This window comes from Miscanthus floridulus, chromosome 4 (genome assembly GCF_019320115.1).
Source record: "Miscanthus floridulus cultivar M001 chromosome 4, ASM1932011v1, whole genome shotgun sequence".
In the NCBI taxonomy this organism is placed as follows: Eukaryota; Viridiplantae; Streptophyta; class Magnoliopsida; order Poales; family Poaceae; genus Miscanthus; species Miscanthus floridulus.
The window spans coordinates 114,859,954-114,881,634 of NC_089583.1; the positions used below are offsets into that span (position 1 = coordinate 114,859,954).

Here is a 21,681-nt window from a genome sequence, read left to right on the forward strand (position 1 = left end):
GATAAGGATACCATTGGCAAGGCTATAGAAGAATTTTAGAAGAAGTGTTTGTTGTCCTACACCAAAACACGTGACAACACAATTATTCAGAAATTTCCACTATAAAGGGTTCTACTACACGGGCAGACAGATATAGTTGAAGCTGAAGACAGGCGTTTCATTACAGAAGCCATAGACAAATCTGTTCGTGATGCCATATCAAGCCGCAATGAAGCTTTCGTTGACGCATTTCACAACGCCATGAAAGAGGCGATTCATGGGATTCCAGTTGGTCAGGTTGGATCGACTTGTTACAATATTCTAGATCTGTCAACTCAAGGGACTAATCAAGTCGGTACCAGCCATCAAGAAGTAGTACCAGCTGGTAATGGTGATGTCCAGACACTTCAAGGTTCATCTGAACAAACTCCAGGCACTGCTACGAATCAGGTACAGTACAATCCTGGACCGTCAATACAACATGTACAATAGCTGACGGGACAAAGTCAAAACCAGATGATTAATTTTGGCATATCAGGCCACATACCGTCGTCGGCTCAAAAATAGCACCATCAATTCAAAAGATCCATAGAGATATAGATTCTTATGTCTATAATCAGAGACTTCAAGAAGCAAGCCAACAAAGGACCCAATAGATTGAGATTCCATAAGGCTATCACTATGTCATGGATTATAACACCCTCCACATGATGCCAAATCTAGGATATCAAGGCACGTGAGATTTCAATGCACAGATGGGTCAGCAAGTACCGAGAAATCCAAATCTGCAAGCTGATGAGTTGCTGCTGAAGGTGACCGAGATGATGAAGAATCAGTTCGGTTTGAAGCCGAAGGGGCTATCCTTTTCATACAAACGTTCATATCCAGAATGGTATAATTTGGTCGCTCTTCCTATAAATTACAGGCTCCCAAAGTTCGCCAAGTTCACTGGTCAAGACAGTACAAGCACAATAGAACATATCAGTCGGTATCTTACACAATTGGGTGAAGCATCAGTTGAGGATGCCCATCGAGTTCATTTTTTCCCCTTATCCCTGTCAGGGCCAGCCTTCACTTGGTTCTCGTCACTACCAGTCAACTCTATTGCCAATTTGAAAGGTCCTAATGGCTAGAGGGGGTGAATAGCCTAATAAAATTTCTACAACAACACTTAACAAACCAGTTAGATAATTATGAGGTGAAGCGAGTGTTGCGCTAGCCTACTCAAAATGCAAGCCACCTACCACAATTCTAGTTTAGATAGTATCTATCCACACAATAGCAAAGACATTACCCTATGTTAGTGTGCTCTTAAAGACTAACTAAAGAGCCACACCAACCAAGCAAACAAGCTCTAACAACTAGTTACACTAAAGAGCTTGACAACTAGTTTATGATAATGTAAAGAAAGTGATCAAAAAAGTTATACCGTCGTGTAGAGGAAGGGGCCAATCAATCACAAGAGAGAATAACAATGGAGACCAATCACCTCGGAATCAAAGATAGACACAATGATTTTTTATCGAGGTTCACTTGCTTATCGGCAAGCTACTCCTCGTTGTGGCGATTCACTCACTTGGAGGTTTACGTGCTAATTGGCATCACACACCAAACCCTCAATAGGGTGCCGCACAACCAACACAAGATGAGGATCAAACAAGCCACGAGCAATCCACTAGAGTACCTTTTGGCGCTCCACCGAGGAAAGGTCAAGAACCCCTCACAATCAGCACGATCGGAGCCAGAGACAATCACCACCTCCGCTCGATGATCCTCGCTGCTCCAAGCCATCTAGGTGGCGGCAACCACCAAGAGTAACAAGAGAAATCCACAGTGAAACATGAACACCAAGTGCCTCTAGATGCAATCACTCAAGTAATGCACTTGGATCACTCCCAATCTCACTATGATGATGAATCAATGATATAGATGAGTGGGAGGACTTTGGCTAAGCTCACAAGGTTGCTATATCAATGAAAATGTGCAAGAGAGGTCCCTTGAGCCAGCCATGGGGCTATAAATAGAGCCTCCATCAAATAGAGCTATTATACCCCTTCACTGGGCAAAACACGCTCTGACCGGACGCTCCGGTTAAAACTGATTGTGAGGGGTCAAACGCTGTTCATCAGATTCCAACGGTTATGATGCTGACCGGACGCTCCGGTTAAAACTGATCGGACGTTGGAACCTCAGCGTCCGGTCGAGTACAGTAAGGGTCGAAACCTAGTTTTCCTCGATCAGACGTGTCCGGTCCACCTCGACCGGACACAGCCCAGTGTCCCGTGGTAAACCCTAGCCACTGTACCAATAGTCAACGCGACCGGACGCAGGCAGTCAGCGTCCGGTGCTTCTGGATCCAGCGTCTGGTCACTGGACCGATGCTAGCATCAGCTCTGTTCTCACTTCTATCTTTTCCACCCTTGCTCCAATGTGCCAACCACCAAGAATTTGCATCCAGCACAATAGAAAATAGGCATTATATTTTCCCAAAAGCGCCGAAACCCATCTCAACCCTGCAAACACCTTGTGCACATGTGTTAGCATATTTTCACAAATATTATCAAGGATGTTAGCACTCCACTAGATCCTAAATGCATATGCAATGAGTTAGAGTATCTAGTGGCACTTTGATAACCGTATTCCGATACGAGTTTCACCCCTCTTAATAGTACGACTATCAAACCTAAATGTGATCACACTCTCTAAGTGTCTTGATTACCAAAACAAAATAACTCCTATGGTTTATACCTTTGCCTTGAGCTTTTTGTTTTTCTCTTTCTTCATTTCAAGTTTAAGCCCTTGATCAACGCCATGCCATCACCATTGTCATGCTATAATCTTCATTAGCTTCTCTACTTGAAGTGTGCTACCTATGTCATGATCACTTGATAAACTAGGTTAGCACTTAGGGTTTCATTAATTCACCAAAACCAAACTAGAGCTTTCACAATTAGGCTGACCTGGAGAAGAAGTTTCATACATATTTTTACACTAGGACTAGAGAAAAGAAGATCACCGATCTGACGACCATGAGATAGGGGACTAATGAATCGGGCACTGAGTTTCTTTAGAGATTCCGAGAGACTAGGAATTTGTGCTTCTCATTGAGTTTGGCCGATGATCAGCTAGCTGCTTTAGCTATCCAAGGAATGCTACCAATATGGAAGGAAAAGCTGCTAGGATAATAATTTGACAACTTGGGTCAATTGGCTCAACGAGTAGCAACGCTCAATAGCCAATTCCAGAGTATGCGCAGAGACACTTGATTCTAGAAGAATACAACCATAGCCGAAGCTTATGATCCATACTCAGCAGATGATGGCTATGAAGATGAAGAAGAGGAGGTTGCTGCATCTGAATGGAATTGGAGCAAGAAGACAGTAATGGTGCCAAATCCTTGGCGAAGAGGAGTCGAGAAGAGCTATGACTTTGATGTCACGAAATCGAACACGCTCTTTGACTTTTTACTTGAGAAGGGCCAGATCAAATTGCCGAACAATCATGTTATGTTGCCCCCTGAACCATTGAAGAATAAGAAGTTTTGCAAGTTTCATGATGCTACTTCTCATTCCACTAATAAGTGCAGAATTTTCCGACAGCATATACAGAGGGCTATTCAGCAAGGGAGACTCAAGTTCGATATGCCTCAGAAGATAAAAGTTGATGATAATCCTTTCCTAGGAGATCAAAATATGATTGATGTTGGGATATACAAAAGAAAAACTAAGGTCCTAACATCAGCCAAATCAAGAAAAGATGGAACAGTCAATCCCAAGATGCAAATATCGGCCGATGAATACAAAGAGATTAAAAAATGTCGTGATCAGCAGAAGAGCCAATACGAGCAGGAGGAACGTCAAAGGATGGAGCGACGAGGCCATGAGTTACATCTTGGATCCTATTAAATAAGTGGCAGCGGTAGAAGGAAAAAGATCATCAGCAATGGTTAGAGGATCAAAAATACTAGCGTCAACTGGAAGAAGAAAGGTATGAAAGGAAGCAAGCTGAATCGCACTGGAATTGTCCTTTCTTCAAATACTACTAGAATGAAGGTTTGAAATTGCCTACCAGACATGACTGTCCAGAATGCAGTAATCAATATTGAGAGTTTAGGCAATCTCAAATCAATCACCGGTCTATCCATGCCCAGAATGCATATCATCATAATAACATGGATCGACACTTAAAAAATAAAAGTATTTATGATTGATTGGGAAAGAGAGTTGTTGACCAAGACTAGGCTGATCATGGAGAAGGAAATAACCAGAGGGAACATGTTTGACAGGAAGACCAATGGTGCCCCGGAGGTTTAACAAGAAGCCAGAAGAGAAGAGTGCAACTCCTAAGGAATAAGGAGATGGAACAGGCTCAGCCATCCGGTAAAACTCAAGTGTGGCATACCAAGCAAATAGCTGATAAGAAACAACCATCGACTAATATCCAAATAGCTTTTTTGTTGCCATCAGAATTTAGAGCTCCGGCGGATCAGGAAGTTTACCCAGACTTCGATGAATTAGAGTATGAAGAGATGGTTGCCAAGTTGACGGTTACACACCAAGCGATATTTGATAAGCCAGTCAAACATCAGCACTTGAAGGCTTTATACATGAAAGATTTTGTTGATGGGAAGCCGATAAACAAAATATTAGTGGACGGAGGTGCTTCTGTCAATCTTATATCTTACACTACTTTTCGTAAGCTTGGCAAGGGACCAGGAGATTTGCTTGAGACCGACATGATGCTAAGAGACTTCGAAGGGAATACATCTAAGACCCCGCAGGGCAATAAACATCGAGTTAACAATCGGGAGTAAAACTCTGCTCACCATGTTCTTTGTCATCGATGGAAAAGGCTCATACAGTTTACTCCTCGGTCATGACTGGATTCACGCAAACTATTGCGTGCCATCAACCATGCATCAATGTTTGATTCAATGGCATGGGGATGATGTCGAGGTGGTTCATGCTGATGAGTCTGTGAGCATCACAATAGCTGATCCAGTGTTTTGGGAATTAGGAGACTTCGAATGCCTTTTTGGAAAAATATGGGAAGGAGGCTTCATCAGGATTAATAATGAAGGCCAATAGCCGGTTCAAGCAATCGGCTCTAAAAGTTTGTTTTAATCAGTAATCGTGGTGTCGTGTCGGCCATTGAGTTAAGGGAAAATAAACATTGAGTCCTAGAAATGGGTTTAGGCCAATGTATGTGAATGCTGAATTAAAGTGTAAGTGTGATTCATAGTTAATGGATTTCTTAAGAGAAGTTCTGTTTTGCTTAATAGGATGCTTGACTCGGATTGATCGATCGTTTGATCTTTGGAATGAAAAATGCATGAAGAGATGTTATTCTGACATATGAATTTGATAGCCGAATCGTTCTCGGCTCCAATAGCCGGTACCAGGAGGGTATCGCCTCTAGTTTAAAGAGTAAAAATCTTCAAAGACAGTAAAAGCCGATACGATGTGTATCGCCTATAGAGCAAAAAACAAAAAGAGCAAGAAACATTCACAATCATATACGAAGGCATTGCATTGAAGCATATCCATAGAAGAACAGGGGTCTTTGTTCAATGGATTACCCTAAGAACAAACTAATCAAAGACCTTGTTCACTACATCTTGAGCGGATGTGATGTCTACTATGGCCTCCACGGTCGTGGTGAATTCTTCGAGCAGGTCTTCACGCTCCTCAGGGCCATCACCCATTGGGAAACCAGTCTCCATGGCATAGAGCTCATACCTAGTTTGGACTTGCACCGTGGTCAGCGCCACCGCCGCACCCTGACGAACACCGTGGAGGGCGATCTCCCAAACATGGGCTGGGATGTCTTGGAGACGAGCGTCAATATGGGAACCCCACGCATTGACAACTTCCGCGGCTACGTTCGCTTCTAGTTGGAGGGACTCTAACTGCACCGTCAGGGCTGACAGTCACAGGAACAAAGGACTATCAAGACAGAGATAATGGAAATCAGAAAAAGGCATTCCTAGAATTTATCTTACCCGCAACCGTGGCATCAGACTTAGCTAGCCGCGCTCGAACGGCGCTGGCCTCCTCCTCAGTCGCATGAAGGGCGGCCTGAGAAACCCCAAGGCAAATTTCCAGTTGGCCGTTCTCCCAAGTCGCCTCGGAATAGCGATTCTGAGCTATCCTCCACTCATGAAGGTAGCATCGGGCGTCGTCTCCATTGTAGGAGTCAGAAGAATCCGACGACAAGGCCAAAAAAGAAGATGCGGCATTGGAAGGCCCACCAGCCCTAGGAAGAGGACAGAGATTGTCATTCACAACAAACCTATAGGCGAGTCAAAACTTTTCATCATCACAAACAAGAAATGTCAATCTCACCTCATGCATCAGAGACGCTGGTTCATCGACATATTCCCCTCCATGATTTCCTCTACCACACGCTTGCCTCGGTTATCTTCGCTGGCCATGAGGGATGATTGGATCTACGAAAGAGAAGAAAAAACCGCTACAGGACTTCGGCGGGTGGAGAAGAAGGGAACAGTTGCGAGTGGGGATGTATTCGAGGCCGAAACCACTAGCCGGTATTTGAAGACCTGAAGCGAAGAGGCAGACGCCTCGGGACATGTAAAAGGCAACGACAATTAATGGAAGGCAAAGCACCACTTCACTAATGACGATGGGAACACGGCACCGAGCAACCGAAAGGCAGAAAATCGAAGGGTTCTCTTAGTGAAAGTCGTGTTTTCAGACTTGATTGAACTAGAGGCCTAGATCGGCTGTATTAAATCGGCTCTTCAGCCGAAGGAGGAGGCGTGAGTAAACAATGGAGAATATGATCGGTTCTACATGAGGTACGCGTTGACATATGGATTTCAAGTTTGGAACATCATGGGTCGCTCTCGGTATTTATAGTCAAATGGCATCAGCTCCCGCGGGCTATTGACTTCTCCGGCTGATCTAGAGATGCTCTCAAAGACATACTTATGACGACCAAAAGGCGAAATAGCCGGTATGGTCGCCTAATCAGGAGAAACCTTATCGACTCAGGCGTTGCGCGCTTGGTACATTTTGGAGACACTGGGAGGAGAAGAAGAATTCAGCAGAGCAATCGAATGGAGAATATTTGAAGGAATATTACCCTAACGTTTGGATTAGTATTTGATAACCAATTTACTCGATTGACAGCTTTAACAGCCGATACCAGAAAGGTATCATTTCTAATGCGAAGAAAACCCCACAAGGGTTAAAGCCGGTACAGAATGTATCGCCTATAGGAACAAAGCAAACACGGACAAAGTGATACATATATTATACAAGAGAAAAAGGAAAATCACTTGAGACGGAGAGATTGCTTGCTAATATCACCTATTACAAACTATGTGCTAAAAAACACTTTGGCTATTATACCATCGGCCTGAGAAATAAGAGCTACGGAATCAGCGGCACTGGAAAAATCCTCAATCAAGCCTTCATAATCCCCAGAGTGCGACGTGGCTAGAAAGCCATGAGGAAGGAATCGAAGCTCGTAGCCAGAGTGGACTTGCATAGATACCAACGCCATAGTGGCACCATGGCGAACGTCGTGCAAAGCAACCTTCCTGACGTGGTTCGGGATGTCGTGCAGACAAACCACCAGAACGACGCCTCTGGCATTGATGAATCCCATCGCGTATTCCACAGCCATTCGGAGACTCTCCAGTTGAGCAGACAGATCTAAAGGATTCAAAGGGAAGACAATCAGAGTCTCAAAAATGAAATTGAAAAGAAGCGAGAGCTATGACAGGTATCTCACCCGCGATTCTGGCTTCGGCCTTGGCAACCTATCCTCCACCGAATCAGCCATGGGAGGTGATCGACATCGAATCATGGCCAGAGCCAACTCCGTGAGGGAAAGACAGTTGGTTAAACTTTGATAAGTCCGATCAATGGAAGTGATTATATCGTCATTATCGATCTGCCTCCTCGGACAACTAGGAAGCTAGCGACGAGTCAGTGTTGAAGACAATATTGAAGGTTGAACCAAGTCAACCCTGTGCTCTGGGGTGGTGGAGACATCCCGAGTAGCGCCTTCTCGGCGATGAAGACGCTGGCGCGATGATGCGGACCCGTTAAGAACTTCCTCAGCAAGCCTCTTGCTATTCTCCATGATCTTAAACCTACAGAAAAGCAGGGACTATGCTAAATACGCAGGAGGTTTGAGATGAGACGGGTAGTTTTCTGAGCCCCAGCCATGTCTCACATATATAGCCTAAGGAGGCGAGGAGGTAGATTTCACCGAGGGTATGAAAACTAAAAATAGATATGGAAACAGATCGGCACTTTGGAATTTCAGGGGAGAGATAACGAAGAGATAACATATTTGGACTTATTGCTTCCCCAGATTACGAAACGTCGTGGGATGGATGCGAAGAATTTACATTTAATCAGAAATCAACCCACCAAGACTTCTTTGGATTGAAGGGAGTCCAGGCCCCCACAAGGCCGAAGGTCATCATGAACCAGGTTACATCGGCCAGATAATGGAATTCTACCAGGAGAAGGGGAAAGGCCGCTCGCTTGGCAGATCGGGAACTACGAGAAAGAAGCCTATGGCTCTCCCAGCGAGCGTTTGATGAAGCAAACAAGGAGAAAGTGTCCACACATTTTAGCCCTTGTAAATACTAGAACAGCTTTGCTAGCATGGAGAGAAGACTCAGGTGGTATCACAAGACTTCTTCTAGCCGCAATAGCTGATCCTCTTGCTCGACAAGGCGCTAGAATGAGCGACACAATCGCCCTATACATAAGAATTCTTCTAGCCACTCAAAACCTCCATAGCAAAAGATGGACCATGGAGGGTTCGGCAAAGTCAGAGCTTGAGAGGGCAGGTAGAAGAGAAACATAGCTAAATCATTAAGCTGCTCTCACCGGGGGGCGGATAGACATTTTATAGCCAGCCTGGGAAGATGAATCCAAGTGCCCGTGAAACGATGATGCTCTCATAAAAGTTGTGAAGCATGGGCTCATGAGCTGACATAGGCAGCGATAAACAGTAGACCCCAGATCAAGATTCTCTACCCATGACTGTAGACCCATCGTTGATGAAGACGTGATAATTTTGGAATAAAATTACTTTTATTCCAAAATTACAAGATCATTGAAGTAGAGATAAGTTGAAAGATGCGTTAGCCCCATGATCTTGTTATGGTATTATGGCCTGCATGATTCTGTCTCATGCCCCACTGATATTAGTAATGAGTTAGGGTCGTCGAGTCTATTGTTGTTTCTACGGCCTGCATGATTCTGCCTCATGCCCCACTAGTCATGGCGATAGATAAGATCTAACATGTTCATTAGATTTACCTTTATTAAATGGTTAAGAGGTGTTGAGTTGTTTCTTTAAATAAAAGGAGTTTGGTTACTTGTAATCATTGGCTCAGTATAAACTAATCATCATTGATATCTTATTGCCATTGATTAATATTTGCTTAAATAACATTTATCCTGAATGATAACCGATCCTTCTTATACAACCCCACGAGCTTTAATCGATTCATTCTTGTGAATATGCTGGGATCGGCTATTTAGTCGATTTCCTCTCATATCGGCTCTCAAAGCCACACATTCGGGACTGTCTGGCAACACCGGCACGTTCTGCCCTTAATTACCGATAAGCTTTCTCTCCTTGTCAATTGCAGGGTCAAATTGACTGGCACGTCTTGGGATGATTGCGCAAGATCGACCACCCTTGCGCTGAAGCTAGGCGGATCTGCTCCATTGAGCGGACCCTTCCGGCTTGCTGCGTGTGTCCTTGGCACAGAGGCGAAAATTCTATGTTGACACAAAGAACATTATATATATATATATATATATATATATATATATATATATATATATATATATATATATATATATATATATATATATATATATACACTACGTAAACATCATGTGTATCCAGTCCTAACGCACATGGGCCTAGAGCTCCAGTCCCGCCGCACGCGCCTTCTGCTCGCTGCTAGCATGGACCACTTCCTTTGCTGCTCCAATCATGCGTGTGGGCTGCTCAAGAAAAAAAGCAGCCCAATAACAGATTCGCGGTGTGGAGGGGGGCGTCAGCCGACTGGTCGGCAACAACAGGTTCTGCTTATGGTCGCCCCGCCGTGTATTCAACTATCATGTTTGTGACCAAACAAGCTACTCGAACTCGTCCTCTATACTTTGGGCCTGCCTTGGATCGGATCCAAAAGTTGCCCTGCCAAAACTAGGGAATGCCAAATTTGGTTGCCAAAACTTTGTCAAAAATTTTGGTATAGCACTTGGTTGGGTGCCAAACTGGGACAGCCAAAATTTTGGACCTTGATTGGTTTGATGCCAAAATATATATGTCAAGGTCCATGATTCAATGCCTAACACATACAATTATCTAATAATCACAATATACATCACAGATTTAGTCCAGATAGCATATTACTATATTATGTGCATGTACAGATCATCATATACACCTATCTTCATCTAAGAAGACCACATCATAATATTCATTGTGCTAAAATAATACAACGAGATACTAAAATCCTAACCATATAAACAAGTTCATATGCTGACGACATGAAGCACGTCCAAAATACCCAAAATAACACCAGATTAGTCAATGCATCCATATGCTTTCCACCTGAAGCATACGGATATGTAGTTGCAGGGCAACTTGATGCGATAGATTTGGCAAGCATAGCAATACTTGTAGCTATTTCATCATCCCCTGTTGCTCTAGCACGTTTTGCATTATCCTTTACATGCTTCTTCCCAGGCGACTTCTTATTCTTTCGTTTAATGCTGAAACTAGAGCCTACAAGTGGTGTGCATCTAAGAGCAATAGTGTCTGAATCATTCTCAGCATGTTCAGGAGTATATACTTCATCACTCCCTGATCTATTATTATCATCTTCAGCATCCACAGTGCACTGGTCAATAGCCAAGGATCCATTAGCTTTGGCAGATTCTCCAAATAGCTCTTCCATAAGATGGAAAAATTTAATAGGTCGAGCAAGATAGTTGTATTTTCCAGGCTGCAATAATTATTAACAAGTGAGCCCAGTAATCTTGGAGTCTACACACATTATATGAAAAAGTAAACGTACATGTATGCAGCGGATACACTTACCCCAAGCTTGGAAGGTGATTTCTCTGAATAGTGAATATTGAACTTGCACGATCCTGAATCAAAACCATAGCCACTCTTGTCCATAGCTACTTTTATCCTATTCCACTTCTCCTTGAATGCCCTAAAATGGCGATCAACTTGTTGTGTGGTAGCTGCAAGTCCAAATCTAGCATTTAAAGCTTCTGCGCACATATGGTGGTGGTGTTGCTTCCACGTAGAGGCAGCAGGTTTTTCCTTCAGGTAGTCAATATACCGCTGAAGCATGAACTCGGTGCTGTCATCAGTCCATGTTTTGTACTTCTGACGAGATCCAACATCTGCATTCCTATCTTTCTTTTCCTTACCCATGCTAAGAATACATTTTAAAAGTAAATAACAAACATTATTAAACATATAATAAATAATGTTTTGTTTGATAGAAAGAAAGGTAATCCATTAAGCATAACAGTAATATTATTTACATGCGTACAAGCACACACCCACCAAACTACACAAAACCAAAAGACAGCAGCAAGTAGCCAAGTACTAACTAATTGTCAATGGTAACATCGTTATTAAGTCTATCATTCCACATCTGTTGGGCAATTGAATCATGCTTCGCAGCCCACTCACGTACATCAGCCTGTCGATCGGAGACATGATTCTTACTCCTTGGTAGGTGATTGTACCAAGTTGGCTCATCATATATGAACTCATCAGGTCCATCGTCTAGTATCCAATTATGAAGGGCACAGCAGGCAATGACCACCTTGCCCTGTGACTTCAAGGGTATGAATGGCTTGTTGCTACAAATCTTGAAGCGATTCTTGAGAGCACCAAATGCTCGTTCAACTGTTGTCCTAAGTTGGGAATGACGGTGATTGAAAAGCTCTTTTGGACATTTTGGGTCTTGGGCTCCATGAAACTCTTTTAGGTGATAGCGAACTCCACGGTAGGGCGGCAATATGCCTGGCCTAGTGCCATATCCAGCATCGGCCAAATAGAACTTCCCTACAACCAAAGTTAACATAATGCCTAATGTGACGTCATAACGGTGAGACTATGTCACAATTTTCAAAATCCATGAATACCTTTAGGAATTTTCAGTCCATTTGGACGAGAAAGGGCATCTTGCAGCATGAGAGAATCATGAGCGGATCCCTCCCACCCTGCTAGGACATATGTAAAGTGTAGGTCGAAGTCGACAATTGCTAGGACATTTTGTGTGGGGTATGACTTGCGGCCCCTAAACCTATCCACAGATTTAGCAGGCACACATGCCTTGATGTGAGTGCCATCTAGTGCTCCTATACAACCCTATGTACAGAGACAAACATGTGTCAAAGCACTTATATCTAAAATTGCATATAAAACATATATTGCTTACACTATTGAGAGTTACCTCAAAATATGGATAGAACTAGTTAGGACTCTCAGTGATCTTTGGTTGCGTGGATATAGATCTCACATAAATTAGCTCAGGAGCTAACTTGACAATGGCACGCACGACGGTATTAAAGTACGTACTCACTGTCCATCCCGATCTCCACATTGCTATTGCTACAGAGGAATATGTGTGGTACTGCCCAACAATCTTTAGAAACATTGTGAGCTGCTCCTCTACTGAAACATGAAGTGTGTCAACTAATAGTCCCCTCTCCCTAAGCCGAGCACAAAGCTTGTAGAATACAGGCCGGGACATCCTAAGCTCATGCATATATATTCTGTCCGAGGTATCAATCAACCTAATTAGCTCACTACTACGCCATATATCCCTTTGCACCAGTGGAGCATACTTTATGCGTTTGGCTGTACTCCTCTTCTGATTTTTGTTCCTCCACCACAAGGCCAGCAGTAGAACAAAAAAAGCTAAGGCCTTTTGCCTCGACATACAGCAATAGAGGAATTTTTGCTGAATATTGCCAATCAAGGTGTAGGCGTGTAGTCGTGTAGGCAATGTGCAGCAACAAAAAATGAAAAATAAAATGCAAAGCATGTATCAGCAGCAAGTTAATTAAAATAACTTTTGATATGCACAAGCAATAAATGGCAAAGGAAGTAGTACTTGGCATGTATAGTAGCCAATAAATTATATTACTTTAGTGAACGGGCCGGTTTAACTGAAACTAACATATGGAACTAAACTAAAATGATTTGAACTAACGTCAAACAATTGTCAGTTATATCTAGATTTTTTTAATGGGCAAAGTGAATTGTTTAACCATCATATAAATAATGCTGAAATCTTAACCGAGGAATATGCAATGGGCTTATGCAGTTGGGAATCTGAGGAACAACAACTGAACAACTACAATCGTAGTAACTTGCTGTAAGCCTGTAGCCATGTAGAGACTCGGAGAGAGACCAAAGGAACTCGATTTGAAAGATTTTACCTCCAGGAGTGGACCAACGGATCTAGCTGGGGCGATTGCCACCTGGTATGTTTTCCTCTGCACTTTGTTGCAGCAGATCTGTAGACGGATGATAGGTTAGACACTCATACCTAGAAAATGGATGGAGGATTGAAGGAGGAAAACACTGCTAGTAGGAATAGATGGATTAATCGGAGATGAGAGGCCACCAGATGAGGGAAGATGCTCCTTGTTCCCCAACGGATTAAGGGATCTGTTATGAAGGTAGGGATGGAAGGATATGTCCCTTTAATCTACGATAGGAACAAGTGATGGACTGGGGGATCCCATGGACTGGTGGAGGTTCAGGACTGGCACAGGCGACGGAGGAGATAAGTGGCGGCGGACGTGAAAAGTGACGACGGAGAAGGAGGGGATTAGAGGGAAGTGGTGGCTACTGTGTCGGTGGGAGGGTGATACTGTAAAATAAGAAGGAGGGCAATAGGGGTGCCGTGAGGGCAGTCAAAATATTGGTGCTCGATGTCTCGTGTCCGCCGCCGATTCGGCTGGAAGGTTCGGCGCACCAATTCTTTGGTATCAAACCAAACGATCGTCTAAGGTTTGGGACTGCCGTGGATTTGGCCGCTCGGATTTTGGACTCACCTTAAACATTGTCCAGATAAATGGATTACAATGAAAGAAATGAATATCGGATAATTCTTTTTGCCAATATAAAATATTATCTTAGCCATATCATGAAAAAGTCTATACAGTAGAGTTTGTGAGTCTGCGACGCCGCGCTCTCCGTGACTGTGTTAATTTCATAAACTTTGTTTTTTGAATTAAATGTCACTTTAACGTCGATATTTAATTTAATAGTATTGTTATCTTATCGTGCGATCCGTGTGTTTTTAGTACAAAAGATTTAGTTGTCTCGTAGCAACGCACGGACACGCTACCTATATATACATAAAACCTAAACTTCAAACGTTGTTTTTTTTTCTACATACAAAGTGTAGGAGTATTCCCGTAACAGGGCACACTTGCATACACGTATTATCGTAAGATTCTTTACATTGGATGGACGTGCGCACTTGCATGTGTTGTTTTAGATGGGGAAGAGAGACTTGTTTTTGCTTAGAATATTTTGCACTGGTACTCTTGAATCGGGAGTTTCTATTTCGGGCGATCTTTTACCGTAAGGAACGAGGAAGGCAATTCCACGCTGCATGTCTCTTCCCGAGCGGGCGGGGGCGTGGGACGGAAAACCCTTAACTAATGATAGCAACGAACAAATTAAACCAGTGGACCCTAAATTTCCTAGTGTCCACTCAAATTTTCCAGGTTCGCCCCCTATACAATAAGCTAAGATAAGATCTTTATTTTGCCATAATAACATAACATTACAGCAGCGCCCGCCGCGCCACCAAGAATAAAGTACAAGTCATCATCGATCTCTCGGTCGGCCGATCGATCATGGCAGGCGCAGCAAAGAAGGTGAGCAGCGCCGTGGTGGCGCTAGTGCTGCTAGGCCTGCTGCTGATGGCGGGGCTGCAGGAGGCCGACGCCGGCAGGGACGACTATGTGCGCTATCCTAAGTAAATCCGGGCTCTGCAAATAAATGTGTATATACACCAGATCGCGATGCTGCAGGAGCTGGCCTGGCCACCCAGCTGAATCTGATCACGCGAGAAAGGCAGCATGCACTCGAGGTCTCCACTGCTCACAGATTCTTCTTATATTAATTTGATCAAGTATGTATTTTTTGCTTTTGTCCCGTGAGAATGTAGGGACAGCAGTTCCATGCCCTGCAACTTGATTCATTGTTGCAAACCATTCTACAATTAATTTACTTAATTTTCTTTGTTTCCATTTTCTTGGATCTTTTTTGTGTGGACCTTTTGGCTTTTAATTCACTAGGTAGCGTGTCCGTGGGTTGCTATAGGATAACTAACAATTTATACTAAAAACACACGGATCGCACGATAAGATAACAATACTGTTAAATTAAATACTAACGTTAAAGTGACATTTAATCCAAAAAAAACAAAGTTTATGAATTTAATATAGTCACGAAGTGCACGGCGTCGCAGGCTCACAAACTCTAGAGCTTCCAGAGATTGGGTCGAATTCAACCTAAAGCCTCGGAACCCTACATCTTTTCCTAGACGGGCTTCATTTTGGATGCGCAGGTAGCAATATCAACGATCTCCAGTCGATGGACCAAGTCGTATGGATCCCCATACAATGGCTCAGACATGTAGATTTTGTTCTCTTTGTACTTGGATACACTTGTTCCACTGAAGCTTTCATTGAAATATTTAGACACGAAGAGTGTCTGATCACCGATGTCCCTCACCCTAGACCACTCCGGCGTACGGTCGTAGAGGTTGCACTTGTAGATCGCGCTGCTGTAGGTGAAGCTCTTTGTCTCGTGGAACGTGCTCACCATGGCACCCACAATGTGTAGCTCACCGTTTGATTCCAGGTAGTTGCGGAGGTAGAGCCCTACAGGTGGCGACAACGATGGTAGCAGCGTCGCGGTTGGAGTAGCGCCGGCGGCGTTGCTGCTGCAGACGGAGATTTCTCCAGTGCAGTCGATCGTCCAGAACTTGTCTTGACAGTAGACGATGAACCCCACGGAGAACTCCAGTTTGGTATCGAGCAGCGTCCATGCGCCGTCGACTCCAACCCGGCAGAACGCCACCTCCGTGGAGCACCCAAGCATGGCCATGGCCACGCACTCGCGGCCGGCGGCGTCAGACAGCGCCGAGAGCACGATCTCATGGAAGAACACGTCCCTCATATCTTCTAGCTTGATGGCTCTGCCTGCGACATCCGCGTCCTCGTAGCCATTGGTGGGATGGAGGATCCACCGGCCGTGGACCCTAGACACGTGTTTCGATGAGGACGCTGCCGTGACGTGTTCGCCTGCAGGCGAGAGCTCAACGCGGGGGGCACGGGCACCGAGGAATGGATTCAGCAGCGTCACGGACGCCGCCTCATCCATGAGTGCCAGCCACCCACACAAGGAGTCGCACGCCACCTTGCCGCGCATATCGGGCAACGTCTTGGACAAGACCTTCTTCTCCAGGACGTAGTAGAAGCCGACGTAGTCCGAGTCGGGGTCGAATGGGAGCAGCAGGAGCGGCTCGAAGGTAGCGAACGGGACGGCAGCGCACCATGGGGAGCAAGCAGATCGGAAGGACGCCGCGTCGTGGCTTGACGCGAGACGCTGCCCGATGGACTCGAGGAGATCCTCTGGCAGGCCAGATCTCCAGTCAGAGAGAGGTAGGGACCTTCTCTTGGGATTGGGAGGCTGAGCTATGGAAGATGGATGACATCAACTATGGTTCACGCAAGAAACAACAAACGAGGGCGATGGAACACGTGAGCGTGAAACCAAATGAAAGAAGGAAAAAGTTGTCCCTTTTGCAAATGCAAAGAGGGAAAGTAATTAAATGTAGGCAGATTTAACAAGGTTCTCAGAAATGCAAAGAGGTTCCTTTTGTCTTAATTCTCTTTCCTTCGGTGTTAATTCTCTTTCCTTTTGCATGTTGCCATGTATGCTAGTGCATGCAAACATGCAATGTGTATATGGATAGCACAATAATTTTCTATTTTCTATTTTGCCGTGATTCCTCTATCATATGACCGGCAATATTCAATCAAGGAGAATGGCACGATCAATCAGTAATTAAGATATCGTGGGATCACAGGCGTGGGTAGACGGACGAACCAAAATAAATATTGCACCAAAACAAATGTCACACCAAAAAATATCGCATCAAGCATCAGTGTATCAATGCCAACCATTGACTCATCCTCTAGAGTTTACAAATGTAAGCCATGATAATAAATTGCAACAATTTAGGGCAAGTTCAGTGAGAAATCCCTCCTTTTCAAGGTTTAACTTCAACGAGAAATCATCATTCTTTTTCTTGCCTGCCTACATCAGATTGTTCAAAAATAAACAAAGATCAATCCACAAACATTTTGCAGTGCAGAGATAACTTTGTGACCTAACTTGGTGTTGCTGTTACGTGAACACCAATTCAGCGAGCGAGGTCTAGAGGTGCAAAGGCCTGATGCCAAACATCTTAATATCATCCAGTGTAATAAAAAAATTAGCAAGCCAAAAATTCAGTGGCCATAAAAAAAGCTGACAAGAGAAAAGTATCTAATATATTTTACCAGTAAAGTATCTAACATTGGTACACCAAACTCATAAATTGAGACTATCAGTAAATAAATAAGGCTCGAGCTACTTGAAACGAGATTGGTACAGACAAAGGGCTAACTATGCTAAAAAAAACAATGGCATCCAATGTGCAGGCACACAATATCGAAAAATAGATGATTAACTATATAACAAGAACGTCTGCAGCATCATGAACTATGATTGTGTAACATCATGAAAAGCGAGCGATGGGGGACGAGCGATGTTAATCGGTCTACATATGCGAAGACGACGGCTCGGGTGCACGACTCAGGTGGCGTCGAGGTAGCGGCGCGGTAGCCGAGGACGACGGCTCAGGTGCATGGCGTGGGCGAACGATGAGGACTACGGCGCGAATGTCATGGAGGTGGTGATGTTTCTAGGTGCACGATGTGAGCGAACGGCGAGGACGACGGCGCGACATCGTGGAGGTGGCAGTGTACATGGCGCACGGGGAGGATGACGACGTGGGCGCACAGACCAAACAATGGAGCAGGTCATGGAGGGGAGATCGCATGGGGAAGGGAGATCGCACGGGGAGGTGATCTTGCGGTGACCTTGCGGCGATTGATGATGTAGCCACAGGTGCATCCACTGGTAGGCAGACGGTGGATGGTCCATTGTTGTTGCTTCTCCACTACACGATGAGGAAGAAGTAGGGGCAGCTCGATCGTGCAGGGGCTTAAGGAATGGGATGCGCGACGATCATCTCCGTGTAGTGACCAGTGACGCGCTTGAGTCCTACCAAGAAGACGCGTTCGATCGTGCAGCGACGAGTGATGATGGCCTTCCGTGTTTATAGCGCATGCAAATCAGGGTCAAGAATTTCATATTTGTGGCATGAGGGCGGTATGATCGAGCGTGAGACGTGGGTGATCACTTTCCTTATTTGAGGCAATTATTGTCAAGACTTTTCATGTTTGTAGCACATGCAAATCAGGGTCAAGACTTTCCGTGTTTTCTTCGCACCAAAGGACGCAGCATTCGGGAGATGTCGTGGGATCATAGGCGTGGACAGACAGACGAACCAAAACAAATATCACACAAAAAAATGTCTACGCTTTGTTCTTTTTAGTTGTAGGAAATTGATTCATCCAGCAGGGGTCTTTCATATTCCTTCAAAGAAAAAAAACAGTCGATCAATATGTATAGGTAGAGAAATGAATTAAAATGCCACGAGCGAGGTTGGTCCATCAGACTCGCAGCCAATGATGATATAGAGTTTGATTCAGAATTGGATCCATGTCTCCAAAATGTATCATGTCTATGTACATACATAACAACAAACATAGCACAAACCGCAAGCAGGTACGAGTACATATTTCTTAGGGTACGAAAAAAGAAGGGCCATGCGGCGGTCATGGCAGTAAAGAAGGTGAGCAGCTGGTGTCTCACCGTGGTGGCGCTAGTGTTGCCGGGCCTACTGCTGTTGGCGGGGCTATAGGAGGCTGACCCCCGTAGGGTGCCTGACTACGAGCCCATAACAGACACTAACGAAGCTCTGCGTCATCTACAAGGATGTTCCACGAGCTAGCCGACCTGGCCGCCCGACCAAGATCCTGCGGGTGAAGATTAGGGAAGATGAGTACTGGGATTGTTATATTAGCGATGCTCTCCTCAGGGCGTCCGTCCTCCTGGACACGCCCTAAGTGGGCCTGCGGACTAGCCTAAAACGTTGTCCATGAGCAGCTAGTCATAGGCTAATTATTTTACGGCTGTTGGTAGACACTCAGTTTTGTACTAGCAGTTAGCTTCTCGGCGTGATGACCGCGGTCACCCACGAGTCTTAGATGTGTGCACCGCGCACCCACGGTTGTAACTTGTATTTATACTCAATGAGATGCAATGGAATAGTTATTGGCCATATTCTTTCTCTCTACATGGTATCAGTAGACGTAGCTTGATCCTGCTCACCTCTCTTCCGCAACCGTCGTTTGCCTCCGGCGACACCGTCCACCATCGCTGCTCCCTCTCCTCTCCGCTGCTCTCGCTCTCTGGTGCCATGGACACCAACACCAACCCTCTCTTCGAGTTCAACCAGTCTGCCACTGACTCCCACTCCTCTGAATCCTCTATCGACTTCGATGCATCCTTCGACGCGCCCCCAATCGCTGCGCTGTCGGCGGCCGTCTTGAAGACAGCAAACATTAAGGCGCATGTCCCCATTGAGCTCGACCTCACCGAATCGAACTACACCGAGTGGCGCTGCTTCTTCGACGCCTTCATCGGCAAGTTCGGCCTTGGCTCCCACCTCTCTTCCCCGCCAACAGCCGATGATCACCGTGATCGAGACTAGATCATGAAGGATTAGTGCATCCTGAGTTGGCTCTACAACTAGATGTCCAAGGACATCTGCGCCATCATTTGCATTCCCAAGGCTATGACCTACTCCATCTGGAGCGCTATCCATGACCAGTTCAGGGACAACGAGCTTCACCGCGCTGTCTACTTGGAGGCAGAGTTCAGGAGTCTTGTCTAGGGCGACATGGACATCATGGCCCACACTAGCAAGCTCAAGTGTCTGGACGATGCCCTACATGACGTTGGTTAGCCGGTCTGCGAGACCTCCCAAGTCCTCAACATGCTTCGTGGGCTTAGCTCCAAATACCAGCACACCATCCTTGTGATCACCGCCAAGAACCCACCGCATACGTTCCTCAGTGCGCTTCTATCTTCTACTAGAGGAGCAGTACGACAAGGAGCAGGCGAAGGCGATGCACCATCAGGCTCTTCTCGCCACTGCCGGCGGCCGCTCTACCTCCACTCCTACCATCAATGGCGGTTCCAACTCGGCTGCCAAGCCCCAAGGTTCCGATTGTGCTCCCAAGAAGAAAGGGCATGGGCGCGGTCAACTAGGTGGTTCCACCTCTATAGCTCGTCCATAAGGTCCCGCAAGGGTTCCTGGGCTGAACCCATGGACCAGCATGGTGCAGGCCTAGCCCATGTTGTTCTGTGTCCTAGGTGTCGGTGTTTTGGGTCCTCGCCCCAGCACACAGCCTCAGTAGGCATACTTCGCCAGTGGTGGATCCCTCCCACCAGCGCCGCCCCACCAGCCTCATCGGACATGTGGAACCACCATTCCCTCCTCGCCGTGCTCGCGACCTCTGGCGTGCCACCGTCTGGGCCACAGGCCATGGAGTGGTTCCTCGACACCGGCACAATGTCTCATATGGCTTCCAACACCGATAACTTTCCCTCCCCTCTTCCCCTCTCTCAATCTTCTTCTATCACCGTTGGCAACGGCGCCACGTTGCCTATCACTCATCGTGCTACCACCGCCATTGCCACAGCTCACTCTCCCCTTCACTTACACAACATCCTTGTTTCTCCTTCTCTAGTGAAGAATCTTATTTTCGTTCGATCTCTCACTCATGACAACAATGTTTCCGTTGAGTTTGACCCCTATGGTTTCTCTATCAAGGACCTCCCAACCCGCACGGTGATCCTCTGATGTAATAGTGATGGCGACTTGTACCCCATGGCACCACCATCGCTAGAAGCACTCGTTGCTACCACTGCTACTACTAATCTATGGCATTTGTGGTTTGGTTACCCGGGGCATCATGCTCTTCGTCAAGCTCTTCATCATGTTGATTTTATGTGTTCAAAGTCATCCTCGCATGTTTGTTCATCTTGTCAGTTTGGAAAACATGTTAGATTACCATTTTTATCATCTGAATCTATTAGTTATGTTCCTTTTCAAGTCATACATGCTAATGTCTAGACCTCACCTGTTTCTAGCTATTCTGGATTCAAATATTATCTTGTCTTGATTGATGATTTAACACATTAAGTCTAGAAATTTCCACTGTGCTGCAAATCTAATGTTTTCACCTACATTTTGTCTTTTCACGCCTATGTCAGTACCCAATTCTAGCTTCCCATCATCTCCTTCCAACCTGACAATGGCAAAGAATTTGACAATCAAGCTTTGCACGCACATTTTGTAGCTCATGGTATTGTTTTTCGCTTGTCATGTCCCTATACTTCTTCCCAAAATGGGACCGCTAAGCGCATCATCCATACTCTGAACGGTCACGTTCG

The 21,681-nt window shown here is 45.3% G+C and overlaps 2 protein-coding genes across 2 annotated transcripts; both read right to left on the bottom strand.

Moving 5' to 3' along the window:
• Positions 1–10,352: 10,352 nt before the first annotated feature.
• On the bottom strand, positions 10,353–19,597 carry LOC136549139 (uncharacterized). Its single transcript, XM_066540425.1, has 7 exons — positions 19,552–19,597; positions 16,184–16,679; positions 15,868–15,988; positions 13,461–13,538; positions 12,159–12,384; positions 11,089–12,078; positions 10,353–10,993 (listed from the first exon to the last, which is right to left on the bottom strand). Exons 1-6 carry the CDS (start codon positions 19,595–19,597, stop codon positions 11,618–11,620), a joined length of 1,428 nt encoding a protein of 475 aa, XP_066396522.1. The 3' UTR covers positions 10,353–10,993; positions 11,089–11,617.
• LOC136552733 (uncharacterized) lies at positions 12,100–13,896 on the bottom strand. The gene is made up of 2 exons (XM_066544299.1): positions 13,649–13,896; positions 12,100–13,538 (listed from the first exon to the last, which is right to left on the bottom strand). Exon 2 carries the CDS (start codon positions 13,061–13,063, stop codon positions 12,488–12,490), a length of 576 nt encoding a protein of 191 aa, XP_066400396.1. The 5' UTR covers positions 13,064–13,538; positions 13,649–13,896; the 3' UTR covers positions 12,100–12,487.
• Positions 19,598–21,681: the final 2,084 nt, after the last annotated feature.